Here is a 20,635-nt window from a genome sequence, read left to right as displayed (position 1 = left end):
TAATCTTAAATCGTATCTTAAAATTCTGTTCAGTCTCAATGAAATAATAAACATTTTCTAAATTTTACTTAAAACGATTTTAAATATAAGACTGTGTGAACACCGGCCTTCATTACTGGTAGGGTCACCCATGCCGGACAGGTCAAAGAGAAAGAGTCAGACTAAGAGAGATACGCCGTAATTATAATTATTATATTAATAATTATTAATTATTAATATAATAATTATATTATAATATATTATATTATAATGCTTAGTTAATAATTATTACATATTTTAAGATGGTTAATAATTATTACATATTTTAAGATGGAAGAGAGTAAAAGAATGATAAAACCATAAGAAAAAACAAGCACGAGTCCCTATGGTCATGGGAATGCGACAGATCACAACACTGCAAAGATTTGAAGAAGAAGATGCATCTGATAAACATGCGTAATAATTAAGAATAGCTTGCAATTAAGTCGACTAATAATAGTAATACTTTATAATTATGTTACACTTTATAATTTAGCACATTGTATTATATATACATAAAGCATCAAGCATTAAATATTTTGCTGTTATGAAAATTATAATAAAACAATATAAAAAAATTTGCTACATAAAGTGGAACATTCGAAAGCATATTCACTGACAAAATACTATTAAAGATCGATGATTTTACAAGATTTATCGTGACACAAAACATTTATGTATTTATATATATACATATATATATAAATATATGTATATATATGTAGACAGAGAGAGAGAGAGAAAGAGAGAGGACCATAAAATTCGTTTATATTAAAAATTTAACATTGTTGCTACTGGCATTTCGTGTACATAGCACGGAATAAAACCAGAAATTGTGCTGAATATTGTTTAAAACTATATCTGTAAAAAAATAATCAACTTTTCCTATTGACTTTTTGGTAGAATAATTGTTCCTCGATTTATGCTGTTAAAACTATAATAAAATAATGTAAAAATAATATTTACTATATTAGAATATTTAAATCTTTTATATTTTATATAAAGAAAGAGCTATTTAAAATTTTGCAAAATCTGTATTTTTCGATCTATATATAAATTTAACAAATTTTATGCATTATCAATTAATTTTCTAATTACTTAAAAATATCGACGAATATTAATTTATCGCTAAATATAAAAAAATTGATATCGTATAATATAGTATTCAATATTTTAATATATAATTTAATAATTATATAAATTATATAAAATTATATAATTTTATAAATTTTAATATATAATTTTTTCGGGGAGAGAGAGAGAGAGAAAGAGATTTATGATTTATAATAATATTTCCTTCGTCAAATTTAATTTAGCTAAAAGACTTAGTAAAATCAATTGTAAAATAAGACAATCATTTATAAAATAAGGCAATTAAAATTATTGAAACTCGTCGAAACACAACGATTTTACGAAGTTTATAAACGTAATAATATTTGTAAAATATTTTTGTTTGTTACATTATAGATGTAAAGAATTTTACTTATCATAAATGTGAATGGATTCGAAAGAATTGATGTGTGCGTACATTATATTATATATTTTGCCGAAATATGTTAATTTATCGAAATATATTTATATCTTTCGCGAATGTCAGATTTATTATTGCTCTCGAGAAATAATAAAATGCATCATTTTTAATTAAATTTATTTCTGATGCCGCAAATTCTTATATTAGAATTAGACGCCTTCTTGAAATATGAGGATTTTGCGCGTCTCTTTTTAAATCATTTGTGAAGGGCATAGACATACAAATATCTAGACAGAGCGTGAAGTCAATTTGCGAACTAGTGGACGATGTACATGAATATCGCTGCAATGTGAATTCTCCATTATTTGAAGTGGCCAATAAAGCGTAGCGTCTAGTCTGCAAGAAGCATAAAACGGCGATAAAAAGAACAGACTCTCTCATATTTTTTTTTCGAAGATGATTCTCGCCCAGTGAATCACTCGCGCGACAGACGAAGAGAGAGGTTGTAAGTGGTTGTCAACACGTAGCGAGATTTCACAGATAAGCGAGAGAGGATTCGAAAAAGGGACTCGAAGCGATTTAAAATATACCTTTTTCTCTCTCTCTCTGATGTAAACGCGACGCGCTCGAGGAATAAACGAGGCGTGTCGAGAGTGCCAAAGTAGCACCTAGTGAAAACTGTCAAGAGCGAGTCTTTTTTTCAACCGCTCGTCCGGAAATACAGACTTTGATGAATGTCTGAGAGTGATTACGATTCCGCGAACGAGTACACAAGTCTGATGGACGGTCACGTCGCGGAGTCCCGCACGGACGACCTGATCCTGGGCAATGATCGTCTGAGAAAGGCCCGCTCTAGGAACGTCAATGAGGAAGTAATTTTCACGAATTTCTCTCTCTCATTTTATAATTACCAATAAATAAGGAACAAATTTTGAAATTGTTGATAAAAGTATTTTTTTCATTCGCTCTTTGTTCCTCTCTTTCCAAATAGCATTTATTAACAGTAATACTTTATAGGTGGAAAATGGGGTTCCTGAAGTACATATTGAAGCATCAGGCACGACTATCGCTAGGTCGAATAGACGGAGTGCGTCTGGTAGCAATAATCAAAACAGACTGAGGCATTATAATAGAGACGAGGAGGAGGAAGAATTGAAGTATGGCGCGGCACATGTGATCAAACTCTTTGTCCCTGTATCGCTGTGTATGCTGGTTGTAGTAGCTACTATTAGCTCGGTACATTTCTATACAACTAAAGGAATGTACTTGTAAGTTTTACCTTAGCACCGTTTAGTAATAATATATTTTGTTCTTGACATAATTGGACAGTTATCGGAGTAAACACACACAATTCTTTTTTTTTATGTAGAGTATACACTCCGTTTCATGAAGACAGCTCTGATACAAGTACCAAAGTTTGGCAGGCATTTGCCAATTCACTGATTCTCATGAGCGTTATTGTATTTATGACTGTGATACTTATCATTCTTTATAAATACAGATTTTATAAAGTCATACATGGCTGGCTGATTATAAGCTCTTTACTGTTGCTTTCAATGTTTTCAATTCTGTATTGCGAGTAAGTGTATACACAATATACTATTGCGAATTTATTATGAAATATTATTTTTAACTTTGATATTTAAAAAAGACTCATTATTTTTATATTTTCAGGCAGGTATTGAAAGCTTATAACATTCCGATGGATTTATTCACACTAGGCATAGGCTTATGGAATTTTGGTGTGGTAGGAATGATTTGTATTCATTGGCAAGGACCTTTACAACTTCAACAGGCGTATTTGATCTTTATTTCTGCCTTAATGGCGCTCGTTTTTATCAAGTATTTACCTGAATGGACAGCATGGGTCGTACTCGGTGTTATAAGTATTTGGGGTAAGATTTTCTCTCGTTGAAAATTTACTCTTCCAGAAATACATAAATTTTATCGAATTTTTCTAACTTGCATTTAGATTTGATCGCGGTTTTAACACCGAAAGGTCCATTAAGAATACTTGTCGAAACAGCACAAGAACGAAATGAATCTATTTTCCCCGCTCTAATATATTCTTCCACTATCTTATATTCGTTTACCGTGACTTACGCTGGATATGTACAAGCGGCCACGATGGCATCTGAGGACACCGTGGCATCTCCTACGCGTAGTCAAGTGGATAATCAAAATAATCGCGCATCCAATGATACGGAAGAAGGCGGTTTCACTCCCGAATGGGTAGAGACTCACGGTAAAGCCGAATTAATTATTAATAAAATATTTTCACGAGAAAAAATTAATAAAAGCAAAGTAATTTATAAAGCTTCATATAGACTACAAACATAGTAATTGTATGTTAAATTATATTTAATTCATCAACGTTTTAATTCGAGAAATCGAGCCTTTTACGAAACGTATCTGTAAAGAACGAAATTGATAATTCTGTTTCCACACGTAAGGTGAACGTAGCGCAAGGCGCGCTCAAGAAGTGCGCGAAAATTCCTCGAGAGAAGGCACAACGCGACAACAGGAAAATCGCGTACGATTCTCGCAGGAGCAAGGGACAGTTACCGAGGAAGAACGCGGAGTTAAACTAGGTCTTGGCGACTTTATATTCTACAGCGTACTTGTCGGAAAGGCGTCCAGTTATGGAGATTGGAACACTACCTTGGCTTGCTTTGTTGCTATTCTTATTGTACGTATTTCAAAATGTGATAGAATTACATTATTAATAGAATTTTTTCAATAAATATGTTTTTCTTCATACTATAGGGCCTGTGTTTGACGTTGCTGTTGCTAGCCATATTCAAGAAAGCGCTACCTGCATTGCCAATTTCTATAACTTTTGGTTTGACATTTTACTTTGCCACGAGAGTCATTGTTGCGCCGTTTGCGGATAGTTTAGCGAGCGAACAAGTGTTCATTTAAAAATTTAGGTATGATATAAATATTGTCTTATTATTTAGCATAATTTATTGTAGAATTATTTTCCGCGAGGGGACAATGCCCATTACTCACCCGTTTGGTATCACGTTTAATTCCAATATTTTTTTAATTTGAATTTTTTTTATGGCTTGTTTATGCAAACTCTTCTTTAGAGACTGACCCCTCTGAACCAAAACGTATCTACGTTTTTTTTTTTTTTTTAATAATTGAATATTTCTCAAAGAATCCTATATATCAAATATACATATGGAAAAAATATGCTCAGAAAAAAAAGAAATAATTTAAATTTGTAATATATAGAAGTAAGATAGAATATAAAGAAAATAATAGAGAGGATGTAATTACTTAGTATTTTTCTATGCGAAGCGAGTTGACAAGACGCGCGTCGTTGTGGAACTAAATGGCACACGTTTGTCACGGGAGTTATGTGATACACAAGCGGGAGAATGTGCGCTGCATTATAACAATTTATTGTACTCCGTTTGTTACATTTACAGAACATATAAGTAAAGTATCTCTCTCGAGTATAAAAAAGAATAAAAGAGAAAAGCGGATGATGATTGCGATATAAATTGTACATGAATGTGAGGTAATGTCTTCGTTTGAATAAGTAATAACTGCCTCGTTATATATACGCCTTGATTAATATGCAATATGCACCTTTCAATGGTGTTTGTGCTCTATAGCGCGCCGAGTTTTACTATTACTAAAACTATATTAGCCAGGGTGATTTCGCATTGGGTTTCTTCACGAGTCCAGTTACACATACACACAGCCATGGAATAAATACTTTTTTTTTATCATACTACAGAAAAGCATTTATTGTGTGGCGCTTATAGATTTTATTTTAATATACTAAATAATAGTATCTTTTCAATGTTGAAAGTGTTACTCTTCTTTATATATCTGATATAGAAGAATACAAGGAGAAATGTTCTGACTATGTAACGAAGAAGCAGTCCTATGCATTATTTTTCTTGCATGTTGTTTTTTTTAAATATATATATATATATATATATATATATATATATATATATATATAAATTTATTAATACTTTAATCGCGCGCTTTGACCAATTTAAATCTGATCAATCAATCGTCATTCACAGCAATGCGGCAACATTTTCCTAAAATCGATAATTATCAAAAACTTTGGTTTAATAATATTGAAATAAATGCTGATGCCTGCATAACGGTTCCAACTTTAACGATAGTTTGTTATTTCCTTGCACTATACACATTTATATATATATGTAACATATATTATATATATAATATATATATATCTCTCCTCGCGGAACCGGAAGAACTTTAACAGCGATATGATATCTCTGTTAATGCTTGTAATACATTGCTAACTTTACAAGCTGAAAATTATTATCCTAATGAAAAGCTCTTTCAATTTCGCTAGTGGATTTTTTTGTTACTTTGAATTTGCACATAAAACGTTATTCGATGCACAAAGTAAATTTTCGATTTATAATGCAAAAAAAAGATTACTGCGAAGCGATTATGATCGCTGTTGTTGATAAATTTATTATGTAATTTACATCTTTGTGCTGCTTTGTAACGTAACCAGAATGATATAAGATAGCTACAAGATTTTTGACTATATCGAAGGAAGGTACACTTTGTGAATTCTATTGGGAGAAAGACATTAGGAAAATATCTGTAAAGAAAAAAATAAGTCATACTATGACGCGATATGTTTCATCTCGTTCATAGATGAGTTTCTCTCTCTCTTTCTCTTTGTCTCACAAAGAATATATGACGTTACTCTCCCGTTAATATCTTTATGTGCTTGTCCACGATAAGCTTGCAACGCGCGCACGAGACAGTATCGGTAAAGAACGCTCATTTTTCTAAAACCAGTCTTACGATTAGCTAGTTAAGCTTTTGGAAGCATATATTTTTCTAACAACTAAAAAATTATGCAGAACGCGTCATCTGACATTTGTATCTCAATTATCTCGATAAGTAATCTGTAATACTTATTAAACTTATAATATCATATAGAAGATTTCAATATTTTTATTCTTAACAATATTGCGTGAATTTCTTGATATGTAATTTAAGAAATACAAATTACAGATATACAAATGTCATGAAGGACTTGCTCTGTATAAATTGCTTTTGCACTAATATCTTGTTTGCTGTAGCGGCTGCACTTTTATAAATAGAAAAGAAATGAAAACAAATACAATGAATTATAAAGGTCGTATTTGTTCTCATTCACAATAGTGTTTTTAGCTAGTTCCATATTTGCCGCTCTCAAACATACCACGTCTGAAAAACGGACTGAACTCTAACAAGGATTGCTTATCTATGTTGCTGAGATTGCCATTATATTTGTACAAGGGCTCGCAGTGCGGCAATTCCGAGCAAACTTGAATTAATCGGCGAAGGTATTCTTCGAGGCGTTTCCGACGTTGCCTCGCTACGACCTCATATTTTGGAAAGACCTGACGTGGAGGAAAGCGTATTGCTGCGACCTACATGATCAAAGAATCCTCGTAAGAGCAATTATACTGCGAGTATAACTCACGATATTATAAAAATAGCCCAAATCACAGTTGTCTTTCTTTTTTTGAATTAATTAGATTTCTCTGTAACTTATTTTAAGGACTATAACTTTTATTTTAAGGAATATAACTTATTTTAAGATACCTTTTTTTTTCTTTTTTCTTTTTTTTTTTCAAAATTTACTCACATTTATTAATTTTTCTTTCTTTCTCTCTCTTTGTATAATGATCGAAGTTTATTTGAAATTAAAAATAATTTTCAAAATATAAATATACAAAGGCCACATTCTCAAATTCATCTGATTGACTCGATGCTTCTGTGATTTACGCCACTTTTATAATTACGTTGTATAATATAATTGAGTGATAACGTACCTTACTACCGTACTTTTGTCGCATCGATGTATATAATTCCCGGAATCTTCTGTATCTGCGCAGCAACGTCCAACTGTCGTCCTGCGCCACGACTCGTACCTCATATTCGTAATGGCTGGATGCGCCAGCTCCGCGTATCACGTACGACGGTATACTGACAATCATGTTAATTACGCAGTCGCCGTCGTTCGCTATCAACGATGGCAAAGATCTCGTGATTGTCAGGGAATACGGACTACTCAAGCGATCACCGCGATTTTGGCTCTGTACAAGAAACAGATCAATCAGATGAAATCATGTAAAAGGAGAGAAAGAGAGAGAGAAAGCTGACGATAACTTACTGTCAAATAAACGGTTGAGTAACCTCGACCCGAGGATCTTTTAGAGGCTAACGATTCCGATAAAGTCTCTTGATCAGTATTAGTATTAGGCCTGTTATTCCTGAAAAGTTGAGATCTGGTTTGCGCTACTGTTAATAAAATGGCGGAGCTATTATTTGTAGGTTCTACAACACTACAGTAAGCACTTGATTCGTTTTGTACATCGTCCTCGTTGATGACGAGCCTATTATCGCTGCCGCCGCCATCGTCACCGTCGCATTGGAGTTGCCTGGTGGAGTGATTTTTCCGTTCGTTCTCCAACAACGACACTTCCAGTTCGATCTGCCGCCTCTGCAAATCCTGTAGTATCATTATCTGCCGATTGAGATCCTCCTTCGACGAGGTGCCGGCGTCCAAACATCTCATCACCATCATCCGCTGACGCGCGATTCTTTGGTTGAGTCTCTTCATCGCTGGATTTTGTTGTATCGGGGACTCTAGCGAATCCTGAAGCATGTTCTCCGAAATACCGGATACCGTAAGCGGCTTCTTCTCCTCGTCGCTCGTCGATTCCATGGTTTTATTACTGACGTTCATTATATTTTTACTTTCCACTTCGGATGAATTCGTATCATCGTGCGTTAAGTGATCGTCTTGTTCGCAACTTTCTTCCCGTTCCTCGAAATTTGCAGTTTCGTTCTTCACGATATCGCTCATCTGCAACGTGTTAGAATCTTCGAAGGCTATACAAAGTTCCGGAGAATCAGCAGCCGCCGTATGGAACGTCTCGACGGTATCGGAACTCGGTATACTCTGCGGCAATAAGCCTGAGACGATTTTCCTATTGTTCGTTTCTTGGAAAAGATTCGAATCGCAGCTAGAAGCCGTTCCGATGCAACAGTTTAACGAACGATCGTCGTCCGAGGACGCGGGTAGAGCACACTTGAGATCCAGCGACAGGCTCTGTTTCCGCCGGACAATCTCCTGAAGCTGTTCCTGAGTCCGTTTGGCCAGCTGCAATTTCTTCTCTGTTACTCCTTCGTCGCCCATCTAATAAAAATCCATAATGTAAGCACATTGTTTTTGCGCAGCACATAAATTCGTATTCTATGTGCATATACTTCTGCCTTAAATATCTGCTTTTGCCTCTTCGCGATCTCCATGAGCTCCTCTTCCATCTTGTCCACTTTACTCTGGTGCTCATTCAGAGACTTGACCTTGCTTTGCAGCTCATTCTCCAAGGCAGCTAACTCTTTCTTCTATTCAAAAAAATTATGTTTCAGGAAACAACAAGTGAAACTCTAAATCGAAGAAACGTGCTTAGATCTTTACTCACGTGATGATTAACCAATTCCCTGACGGTATCGATGCACTTTTCATCATTGAGGCTGGACCACGACTCGGGCAGACTATCATCGCTACCGCCACCGTTATCCGTCTGAAATACATTTCGCTTCACATTCTACAAACTTATATACGAATCGTCGAGGTACAATGTCGGATTTTTACTTAATCTAATACACACTCGGAATATTTCCATCATTTTATTTATTATTACGTACTCATAAAAAAGGAGAAATGGTGTACCATCAAGAAAAAAAAAATGTATGTATATATGTGTTATGTCATTTGCGCGATGATGAATTATTAGAAAAGAAAATTATATGAAAAAATATATAATGCGAATATACATATATGCATCGCGTAATTTGCAATATGCGTGCACGTTACAAATTTGAAGTTACTCTGTTTTTCCTTTTGCGATGTATGTTCTCACCTTTTCCCACTGATGCTGATAAGTTTGCGCACGTTCATGACTGTTGACGAGCTCTTGCAGCTGTCGATGCTTGGACTGCAATAATGTGCGCAGATAGGCGACTTCCCTACACATATTTTCTACCTGGTACCACACACAACACATACCGATGCGTTAACAAAAGAGATAAGTAACCAAAGATAATTCAAAATTGAAGATGAACAGATTCGCTTCAACATATATCTTTACAGCGGAACGAAAAGTTAAATTAAAATTCTATGACGCGGAGAATGAAGCATTTATAGCTATACGAAGTAGCTGCTAAAGATTGATAAAAATAAAACGCACAGTTTATTTTTTTTTTTTTGTCGAGCGCAAAAATACCACCTTTTGCTCCATCAGATTGAATGATTGATATATAAGATACTTTTAGCATAATATGTAAAAAATACATATATATATATATATATATATATATATATATATATATATATATACACACACTCCTGGGCAAAATTAACGCATAATTTTTTTTTTCACTTTTTCTTTAAAAGCTGATATTTAAATTTTAAAGAAAAAGTGAAAAAAAATTATTTATATTATGCGTTAATTTTGTCCAGGAGTGTGTGTATATATATATATTTATATTTATTTATATTAATTTTGTCCTTGTTTATATTTTTACAAAGCTTATTCGAGTAAAATGAATTAAAAAAATAAATAACAAAAAATAAATGTGAAACAAATAAAGAAATAGCAAGTGCAGTTTTTACAATACGTGTTATTTCGAGAAAATGATAAAAGTTATCCTCACCTTAATTAATTAGTATTCGAAATTGTGCACATGCGGACGGATTCCCGAGGTGCGACGACAACGAGTTAATGAGAAACTGGGTTTGTTAATCGGGAATATATCAAGTCGATCGAGTGCATAAAAATCTTTTAAAAGTTATGTGAGAAACAGAGAGAGAAAACACAATGAGAATGCGTGCGAATCGTTGTTTTGTGGAGGATCAAACGCCACTTTTTGTATGAAAAATTTATTAATCAACAATATATCAGTATATAACAATAATTAGTTCTCTATATCTTTATATCTCGCATAACAAACCCATAGACTATCCCATATATCAACCCATATTTCTATACAAACAAGCCCAAAAGATATGTACATACGTTTCACTCTATGACACATTCTCTACTTAAGTGTATACAACATTCCAAGGAATGCCATCTTTGTGTCCGGCAATATCTTTTCAGCACTAGCACTTTTTTTTGTATAATCGGCGGCTTATACATGTAACGTGTAAACACAAGCAATTCGTTAACACATGAACGGTTTGTAAATAATACGTTAATTGTAAATAGGCGCAATATATCCGAGGATTCCTGGAGAGAATCGAAAAATAATTTCATATAGACACTCTCATATAGATGGCGAACGCAAACGACTCTCATCGCACACGACGATAAGAAATAGAGCCTTCTATAAAGGATATGTACAACATATTGATAGGCCTGGTAGACATCGATAGACACAATACCGTGTATCTTAATCACAAGAATTTTGGTCTGGATCGAAAATATCATTTCGCAAAATTGATTAATTGCATAGTCGAGACACTCGCAGATGTTTGTCGGATGAATCGTGGCATCTCACACGTGTGAGACGAAAACGGAACCCTATCGAGATATCACATGTTTAACGGACAAACGTGCGAGTAGATGATGATGTTGCCAGACAAACAAATAAGGACAACGATAGCGACAAAGACGAGATAGAATTGATACTTGATCGACATTACATTCAACTCCGGAGGCGCGTCCGAGTCACTTACTTGCGTCATTTCGTCCCGTCGTTCTTGCTCCAGGAGATGCCGGCGCGCGCGCAGCTCATGCTGACGCGACTCCAGAGATGCGATCGCGTCTGCCCATTCCTTCCACTGCGCGCCCCATTCGCGTTCCAATTCACGCTGGGCACCTTCCAACGCTTCCCTCCTCGCAGCCCACCTCTCCTCACGCTCCTCTTGTTCCCTCTGCAGAGGGAATACAATTATTTAAAGTTCGACGTGAAAAATCGAGGTACTTTACTCACGAACCTTGAAATCTTCCTTCTCTTTCAGAAGCGCGGCCTTTTGCTGTTCCAATTCCCCGACAGCCCTGAGGTCCTCGCTCGAGTTGACGAGATTATCGCTGGAGCAGGAAGCATGCAGATCGGAGACACTCCAGCTCAAGAGCGATAATCTCGATAGATTGACGACCGTTGATTGTAGATTGCCATTACCCGAGCCGCCCTCCTTCCGGAGCTTCGCCGCCTCGGCCGGATCGTTATATCGAAACATGTTATTCCTGCCAAGAAGGATGATGCAGCCTTGCGACAGTCTTGTTGGTTTGTCCACTTGAGCAGTATTGATCCAGCAATGAGGTGAGAGCGGATGCAGCGTCGCAACGCCGCTGTCCAATTCGACTATGCAATGTTCCGACTCCACATCCGCACCGGTCAGCACAATATCCTATTTATTATAATACAGTATAGTCGATACTTGTAATTGTTTCGTTATCAATTAGCGATTAATGACTTTGATAATGAAAATTTTGATTTCATTTGAATTATTATTAGAGCAATTAGCACAATTAAAAAAAAGGCATCTATACTTTAACTTTAATACTTTTAGGCCCGGATCCACAATCCAGTTAATCCGAGTTTAAGTAGCAAATGGATCAATCAGGACCCAGTTTAACGTATTAAACTCGGATTAACTCGAGTTGTGGAACCGGGCCTTATTGATAAAACTATCAACGCATCAAGTGTATCAAATATCCATTTAATTATTTATATTGTCACCTGAACAACGGACGCTTCCTCCGTGCCAACTAACGTTTTCCCTTCCTTCAGATGATACAATGTAACGCCGGTACTGAGTAAATCGTCGTCGATGCCAACTAGATGCGGCATTTCCGAATCGAGAACGACACCGACTCCGCTTTTCCGTAGTCCCAGCGCTTTTTGTTCTTGCAGAATTTGTTGCGTCTCTCGCCACTTTTCAGTCCATTCTTCGGTTAATACCTTCTCTTGTTCTTGCTTCTCTTGGATTTGAGCCAACAATACTTGCGGCGGTCTCTCTACGCTCTATAAAAAAAAATAAAAGCATTGATAAATACATTTATCGCTAAATAGTAAATTAGCGAAACTTGGAAGGAATATGCACTGGCACAATTTCAGAATACTTGCCATATTCTTATCAATGAGAGACTTTAATTTCTCTATCTCCGCCCTGAGTTCCCTGATAAGTTTTACGTTTGCGTCTTCGTTGATGGTCGGTTTGTTGATAATATTTTTCGCACGATTAGCGTATCTAAGTGTGCTGAGAGTATCGTTGTAATTACATTCCGCTGGACTGATAGTCGCTATCATGATAGTCTTAGAATTGCCGCCGAGGGAATCCTTTAGCAGCCATGTGAGCACGCTATCCCGATAAGGAATGAACGCATTCCGCTTTGAGGCAGATGCGTCACCGCTCGCGGAACTTAATTCCGAGAGCGTGGATATCACAGTGCCTAAAGTCACCAAGGACTTATTGATGTGCGCGCCTTCCTTCAGTCGCTGACCTGTCGCTCCGGTCGCGTTCGCACGCTCACTAAATGAAGAGAGAAAAAGAGAGAATAGTGATGTTTAAAATACAGTCGCTTAAACGCACTTAGCGCGCGATATTATTTTGCCTCGTTTTTCTTTCTCAATTTTCCCTCATTTTTGCCCGGACGAAAATTGAAAAATAATTCGACTTGCTGATGCTTTTTTTTCGAGACTACCTTCCGGCCAAGTCGACAAGGTGCACCTTGGAAACAGTCTCCGATGGCATGTTGCCTTCCGAGAGGCCGGCTTGTACGAAGGTTATCGTAAAAATCGCGTGACTCCTGCTACTCACGTCGTTCATCTTTGTGCTGGCCGTGGTCCTGTGCGTATTACCTCTCACCATGCATTCCTGAAACGTGAGTAGTCTGTCGTTTATTGATCTTGCAATACAAAGATATGTACTTGTGTGTTTATAGTGTGTAAAATGTATTTTACAAATTATATATTCTCTCTCTCTCTCTCTCTTTCGTTTATTGAAATTGCAATACTGAAAAATTATTTCACATAAAATATGTAATTATGATTATACATTTATTTTATAAATTAATAGATATTTATTTTATAAATTCATAGAATAGAAATTAATAATTACAAAATTATGACTTTCGCAATATATTGCAATTTTTTTTATAAATAGTAAGAGAGGCAAATAAATAAATCATCCCATTAATAATAATAATATATTCGGGTATTCGATTTACCTGAATATCTGAATAATCATAGACGAGATGACACGATAGATCTTGGACGTAAGGCCCTCCCGTGGGATGTTCCCGTACCCTTAACGAGTGGGATTGGCTTTGGTCCAGTCTGAGCAAGTCTCTCACTCTCTCATTATAGATTTCTAGGAACGATACTTCCGTTCTGTACGACGCTCCGCTCTCCTTTCCGGCTGCCATTCTAGCGAATAGCGTCTTGCAGATCCGTGGTATCAACCCCTGAGATTCCTATGCATAATATAAACATAATAATAAATTTATAATAAATTGCAAAAAGATACTAAAGGAAAATTGCATAGAAGATAAAATCTCAATGCGTTGCGTTTGCTTCATAAAAAGATGGAGAAAAAGTTAATTATAAAATATAATATGAATATTATTTGTAAAATTTACAGATTTGTAGTATTTTTGTGTGATTGTTTTAATTTTATTTATATTTTCTTTCTTGTTTTATTTTTTTAAAATTTTATTTGATAAAACATTGATGCTTCTTCCATTTGTACTAAAAGTGACTGTAACAAAAATGGTTTTTTGATCAATTAAACGGTTACATTACCGGTGTGCCCATCATTGTGAAGGTCTTCCCGGATCCTGTCTGACCATAGGCAAAAACGCAGGCATTGTAGCCTTCGAAGGCACTTTCTATTACATCCGTACCAAGATCGTAGAAAACCTAAATAGAGAGAAGGCAATTGAATCTTTTCCTTCTCGATATAAAATACAAAAGAGGCTCTCTTTAATGAAACTTTAATGATTCTTATCAGTTATCATTCAACGAACATCAGAACGATTCTTTAATGAAATCTCGCTTTAATGATTCTTATCAGTTATCATTCAACGACCTACCGCAATTAATGCATTATCATAACAATTATATAATGAACGTTTGGATAATGACATCTAATTAAATCACACCCTACCCTCATGATTGTACCAGCACACAGGCTGGAACGATTATTATAACAATTGCATATTATGTCGTCTCACAATAATGAGATATCATTCTATTTACGCTTTGCACTATGCTTGAACACTTAATTTTCTTTCATTCACGTGTTACGAACATTTGTTAAAAAAAATACAACTTATCAATATAGCTCGCGATATTATAATGAACAGCTGTTCGAATGTATCATCGATCTTACTATGATCGCTGCATTTTGTACATAATCTATCAGCTATTAATCTCGCAGTTATTTCATTATTTCTAATCGTATATTGTGTATGATTTATTATCGGTATAATTATATAAACTGACAGTGTAAACATAAATCTCCACCAATCAATACGATGACATTTTCGCGAATATTTTGAATGTTCACGATTCAATTTTATCTTAAATCGCGAAATTTCAAAAAAAATTATTTTTATAATAAATTATTTTAAAATAAATTATTTTTATTTTTTGTTTCACCTGGGAAAAACATGACACGAACCTTTTCTTGGGATGAATAATTTTCATCGTTCGGATCAAAGGACCAGTAGGAGTGATCGAACGTGAAATCTTTATACTTCCTCCGGTCGATATCTCTGCAGCTATCCGGTGTCTGTAAACAATGAGTCGTTATTTCAGTAGCATCGTAGTGCAGTGTTTTGTTATCGCTACATTAATGTTAAAGTTCAATTGTCATTGAGTCGAATGGAACAGAATATTAGCAATTATTTCAAGGAGGTGAGCAACGATTATAGATCAATATAATCTGAATATATGTTTACATGAAATTATATGATTATATATACTATTTGAGAAACATTCTATAGATTCATTATGTTTAATTATATTACTGCTTTCCACGAAAATAAATTCAAATCGTTCGACTAGCATATATATATTCGCGAGACCTGACTGCAGTATCAATGATGTAACATGTGCATTCCTCAACTGCAGTCTATATAATTGATGAAACATTGCTGGGAATTTCGCATTGCATTTTATAAAGAAAGCGAAAGTATTAGAAAAATAATTAAAAGGTAACAGAAATTTTCTCACGTCTCTCAATCTCACTTTTATAATTCAGCGTGTTTCCTATGTTTACATGTATCATACGGCCGGGGAACGATCTATTATTAATTTACATAATTCCATATGCAAATTTCAAAATCTCATTATATAATAAAGCTTGAAATTTGGTTATTTTATGTATAAATTTCGATAAGCCCGACTGATCAGCGCTTATGAGAGAGAAAATTTAAAAATATAATATAAATCTTTTAAGATAAGATATATATATATATATATATATATTATTTTATATATTATTTATATTATATTTATATATTATATATATATATATAGATATATATATATATACACATATATAATTCCGATCTCGAAATCATAATTTTTAATTTTAATATACGATATGCATTGTGTCAATTCGATCAGCTCGAATTTTATCAGAAATCGATCAAATGCGGTTTGATGCCAAGGTTGCGCTTTAATTCGCACTTGCTAGCGATTTTTTCGTCGACGGCGATTATTCCCCGACGCGGGATTGGCCTTCTTTTTTTATTAGAACGAGAGATTGTCCGCGGATAAGGATTAATTGAATGCGGATAAAACGTGAATTAATATTATAGAACACGACGCAGCAATTGCAATGCGTCGTTGCAATGCGATTGCTGCTTGTTGCGGTCCAGCAACGATTTTCGCACTTTCTCCTCACCGCATACCGTTATCCTTCAGAGGATTCCGATGGTCGGTAACGAGACAGATGCATCGAATGTGGTCGAAACATCTTTTTTTTTCATGAGTAACTCTCCGCGAAAATTTATGCCCCCATAAATCTAAGGTAACAATATAAGTAATTATTGTATACCATAACTCTCTCTTTTTCCATCGTTTACCTTGTAAAAGTCTCAATTTTAAAGAGAGCCAGACTCGAACCATCATCTGATTTTGTTTTTAAAACATCACTCCTCTTTTCAATTATTTGCGGGATATTTTTAATTAAAGTAATATATTTTCTTTGAATGGTTTGTTTGAAAATAATATATATTTCCTAGTAAATAATTTTGTTAGGTAATAGCTTTCCATTTCCGTTTTCGATCAATGATATTTATCAGAGATCGGCTCGATTAAAGGCGCATTTTAATAATTAAGACTCGGCAATTCGTTGAATTCATTCGAGCAGAAATTATGACACTGAACTCGCGACACATTAGATGGCTATAGCGAAATATAAAAGATTGTCCCGTCATAAATATTCGCTTAGAAATCCTTTAGAAAGTCCATTTAAGGTCATTATTCCTCGGTTCTCGCGGCGCGAAATAAGCTCGTCCATACATTTGCACATAAATTATACATCTAACAATATTGCTAATAATATAATAAATTTTGTACTTCAAGCTATTTTTATATATTTCAAATATAACACAACGTACATATGTATTTATTGAAATTAAATTTGGCTATTTTGACATAATTTGCAGTGCATCTTTAAATCAGATAATTAAAAAATCGGTAGATTACAATTGTAAATTGAAAATACTATAAATGATTAGATCGTGTGGGATCCAAGCTTATAATATCGCAATCCATACTGTCATAGGAAATAAAATTTGATATCGCGATAAAATCACACATATGATATAGCAAATTTATGATATGAGCACTTTAGACAGTGATGTGACAGTGATTCTATGATGTAATCACGCTTATATCATACACGCGGACGGATCTTCGGTTTATAAACAGAACCAAAACGCAAAAACGTGCGACAAGAACCATTTTTAGCCCAAGGTGTGTACAACAGGTTGATATTCGCCTACGCATTACACATCTAACACGGCTATTTTTATTACTCAAAGCCATGTATCCTTTGTATTTAATAAATCCTTTGTAATTCTCCTTTGTAATCAATCCTTTGTATTTAATATTCGAAACTAGAGTAAACAATAGATTCCAACATATAATTTTTTTAATAACTCAAATTAAAACATCTACTTGAAAATTAAGCATAATTGAATCATTTTTCCATAAAAAATCTGAGCAATATTAATATCTAAAAAATGCTATACCGATAAAAGATATCAAATAAAGAAAATATATTTTTTTATATTTTTCTCTAAAATAAAACATTATTTAAAATTTTGTTTTTAAATCGAATGAAATGTATCATTAAAAAATGTCTAAGAAACTGACAAATAATATTGCCAAGAGAAATATTAAAATATACGGAAAATGGTCAAATATTCTTCCCGAATTTCAGACGAATAAAAGAAGAATTTAATTTGGTAATTTGCCAGCTTTTTTCCCGCTCATACATCTTCTTTCTTTTATTCGATATATACATCTTATGAAATTGCGATTTTACAGTTAAAGGCGACCGTCTTTTGCTACGTAACGATTGCATGCGATCGTGAAACGAGATTGAAACCGGCTCCAGTGATTGTTGTATTTTTTATTTTTGCGCTTTTGTCACGCTTCGAATACGTAAGCGGCGATGCAAACTTTCGAGTTTCGTAGGAATGAAACATTTACGATATCTCAATTATTGAAAAAAATGTTGCACGCAAATATTGGAAAATAAAATAAATAAAATAAAAAAAAACATGTTGATACTTCGATAGGAAAGAAGGAGGGATGGAAGCGACGATAGCGTGCATGTGAGATTGTCTACCTTGGTATTGAAGATCCGTGTCCTCTTGCCGTCCATCTGCACAATCAGCTTTTCGTTCATCGCCACCTCCCTGTAAAGCAATAACAACATTGTGACACGCATATTATCCGGCACACAATATTCCGTTTTTGTCTTGTTCGGAACTGGAAAAGTCACGAATTCGAAAATCGCCGAGACACACGCGACGTTTGTAATGCACTCCAGTCGATACCACGATGACATAACTGTGTCATGTGCTGTCAATAACATCTGTTCGATGTAGCGACTGGTTTTGAGTGTTGCTGTCGCTCCAACTTTTTGTATAGGTGAGGAAGTAATCGAATCTGTCGATTTTAAACAGAACGTTACTCCGAAACTCATATTTCTCAGAAAATGCAAGTGACATTCATTAATAATACTATCGTGTACAGATATTTTATTGCCACTTTGTGTATATTCCCTCTCTTCAGAACATTGAATATTATTTTCACAATTTGCAAGAAAGAAGACTTAATATTGCACACTTTTAATATTTTCACGATAAAAGTCTTTGTGAACGATCAATTAAATATTTTCAATTAATATTTTAATATCTGTCAATCACACTCTTTTAGTTCAAAGCTTTCGATCAAAACTTGATTTAAAGCGCAGAACAGTTAAAATTTGTTTTTCTGTGCTTTGTATACTTGAAAGAGTTAGAAAATAACAAACAATAATGTATACAAAACAAACTTAGCGGAGAGGAAAAGGTGATTCTACTATAATTTAAATCAAAACAAATATGACAAAAGTGAAAATCTAATTTGACAGAAGGCAAATAAATTATTTGTCTTTTATATACGACTTTAATTTTTTCTGCAATCTTTACCTTATTTTTATTTGTAAAAAAATTGAGCGTGCAAAGTAACAACAAACAAGTCGAACTCGAATGATGATGAGTCCATTGTCGGTGACTTGGACCGCGCGCGTGCATTCTTCATATTTATTGTCAGTAATATCGGACAATGAGTCTGTCATCGATAATATCCAATGATCGATACGCCGTCATCTGCGAGATGTTATTGACCGCAAATTAATTGCGTAATGATATCAATTATAGCGATGCAAACAATGTGAAATACATAAATAGATCTAAAAGAATCAAGAACCTTTAGAATATTTTTTTCTAAATCATTGAAAATATCTTTCAACGAATTTCGGCTGATGCAGCGCATTGACGCATCCTAAATTCACCTCATTTCCACGAATTAACGTTAAAAATTCGTACTAATATTCGTACTCATACATTCAGCGTAAAACAACATATTGCTTACAGAGTTCATTCTACAAATCTCTGATCATCGACGTTTATTTACGTTGCATTAATTTCATGCATCTCTAATCGAGTTCGCGATCGAATCGGATGAATTCGGACCCGAGGCGAGTCGTCGCCACGATCATTTGGATATTCCAGCACCGAGCTGTCGGAGAGCACGCCAATGACGAGCATGACGTAGTCTAAGCGACTGCTCAAGCGATCTCTTCACTTGGCGAACACGAGGACCTAGACAAGTCGGTGGAAGAGACGAGCTCTTCCGTCACCTCGAGTCACGCACGCACCTCTTGTTGAAGGGTCGAACTCTCACGGCCACCTTCACAGAAGCCATGGTTCCGCGAGGAGGAGCGCATGGGGCCAACGGAACAGGCGGTCGCTGTCACCGTCCTCTGCGGCGACGTGACACGACGAAGGCACGCCTTCGACCCTACGGCGTCGCGTGTCTACGGAAGACGCTGGCGTCCTCGTCGAACCTCGAGCTCGAGCGCGTCCAGCAACAGCGACATCGTCCCCGCGTGTCATACACACGCTCGTGATTCACGGACGACCGCGAGTGACTGCTCGTGTTCTTGGCTGCTCGCTGCGTCGACTCGAGAAGAGCCGAGCCGTGTCGAGCCAGGCGAACGCGCATGCGTAACTTCCTTGCACCTCGATCGCGAGCGGATTCTAGCCGCTCGAAGGCCGTTCAAAAGCACTGCGTCGCCTGGAATTATGCACAGAATTAATATTCCCTGTCTAACCTCGGAGAAAGAAAGATCCCAGGTAGAACATAAAACTCATAATGGCATCATTTTGACGTCATCATGATTTTGTTTATCACTTAAAAGTTACCTAAACAAAAATGATAAAAAAATGAGATAAAGATGACAGAAAGAATAATAAATTTTTAAGTTCAATAATCGCAATATATAATTTTAAAAAGATTACGTTGCTTAAATATAATTAAAATATACATGAATAATTA

General features: G+C 35.1%; 2 protein-coding genes across 4 annotated transcripts; one reads left to right on the top strand and one right to left on the bottom strand.

Annotated features, from left to right (window-relative positions):
- Positions 1–1,947: 1,947 nt before the first annotated feature.
- On the top strand, positions 1,948–9,183 carry LOC105252925 (presenilin-2). Of its 2 annotated transcripts, XM_011260592.3 has the most exons (8): positions 1,948–2,361; positions 2,507–2,757; positions 2,859–3,068; positions 3,164–3,384; positions 3,462–3,734; positions 3,943–4,178; positions 4,256–4,419; positions 8,930–9,183. In XM_011260592.3, exons 1-7 carry the CDS (start codon positions 2,224–2,226, stop codon positions 4,409–4,411), a joined length of 1,485 nt encoding a protein of 494 aa, XP_011258894.1. In that variant the 5' UTR covers positions 1,948–2,223; the 3' UTR covers positions 4,412–4,419; positions 8,930–9,183. The 2 variants fall into 2 exon arrangements, with proteins under 2 accessions (XP_011258894.1, XP_011258893.1); XM_011260591.3 differs by lacking the exon at positions 8,930–9,183 and having other exon boundaries at positions 4,256–4,420.
- Positions 5,457–20,259, bottom strand: LOC105252924 (kinesin-like protein Klp98A). Of its 2 annotated transcripts, XM_011260589.3 has the most exons (16): positions 19,956–20,259; positions 18,378–18,447; positions 15,192–15,302; positions 14,312–14,428; positions 13,738–13,983; positions 13,213–13,385; positions 12,635–13,040; positions 12,248–12,532; positions 11,502–11,915; positions 11,241–11,438; positions 9,424–9,546; positions 8,983–9,084; positions 8,768–8,905; positions 7,668–8,696; positions 7,327–7,590; positions 5,457–6,921 (listed from the first exon to the last, which is right to left on the bottom strand). In XM_011260589.3, exons 1-16 carry the CDS (start codon positions 20,000–20,002, stop codon positions 6,676–6,678), a joined length of 3,969 nt encoding a protein of 1,322 aa, XP_011258891.1. In that variant the 5' UTR covers positions 20,003–20,259; the 3' UTR covers positions 5,457–6,675. The 2 variants fall into 2 exon arrangements, with proteins under 2 accessions (XP_011258891.1, XP_011258892.1); XM_011260590.3 differs by lacking the exon at positions 9,424–9,546.
- Positions 20,260–20,635: the final 376 nt, after the last annotated feature.

The sequence above is a fragment of the Camponotus floridanus genome, unplaced genomic scaffold (genome assembly GCF_003227725.1).
Source record: "Camponotus floridanus strain SB8 unplaced genomic scaffold, Cflo_v7.5 scaffold14, whole genome shotgun sequence".
NCBI lineage: Eukaryota > Metazoa > Arthropoda > Insecta > Hymenoptera > Formicidae > Camponotus > Camponotus floridanus.
The sequence above is the reverse complement of the archived record's forward strand: the minus strand, read 5'-3'. Positions and strand labels throughout refer to the sequence as shown.

Excerpts from the sequence above, each read along its gene's own strand:
- LOC105252925 (XM_011260592.3), top strand. The coding sequence starts at position 2,224 with ATGTCTGAGAGTGATTACGATTCCGCGAACGAGTACACAAGTCTGATG. Across the intron at positions 2,758-2,858 it reads ACAACTAAAGGAATGTACTT|AGTATACACTCCGTTTCATG; the intron begins GTAAGTTTTACC and ends TTTTTTATGTAG. Across the intron at positions 3,735-3,942 it reads CGAATGGGTAGAGACTCACG|GTGAACGTAGCGCAAGGCGC; the intron begins GTAAAGCCGAAT and ends TCCACACGTAAG.
- LOC105252924 (XM_011260589.3), bottom strand. The coding sequence starts at position 20,002 with ATGGCTTCTGTGAAGGTGGCCGTGAGAGTTCGACCCTTCAACAAGAG. Across the intron at positions 18,448-19,955 it reads GTTCGACCCTTCAACAAGAG|GGAGGTGGCGATGAACGAAA; the intron begins GTGCGTGCGTGA and ends ATTGCTTTACAG. Across the intron at positions 11,439-11,501 it reads AAGAGAAGGAAGATTTCAAG|AGGGAACAAGAGGAGCGTGA; the intron begins GTTCGTGAGTAA and ends TTCCCTCTGCAG.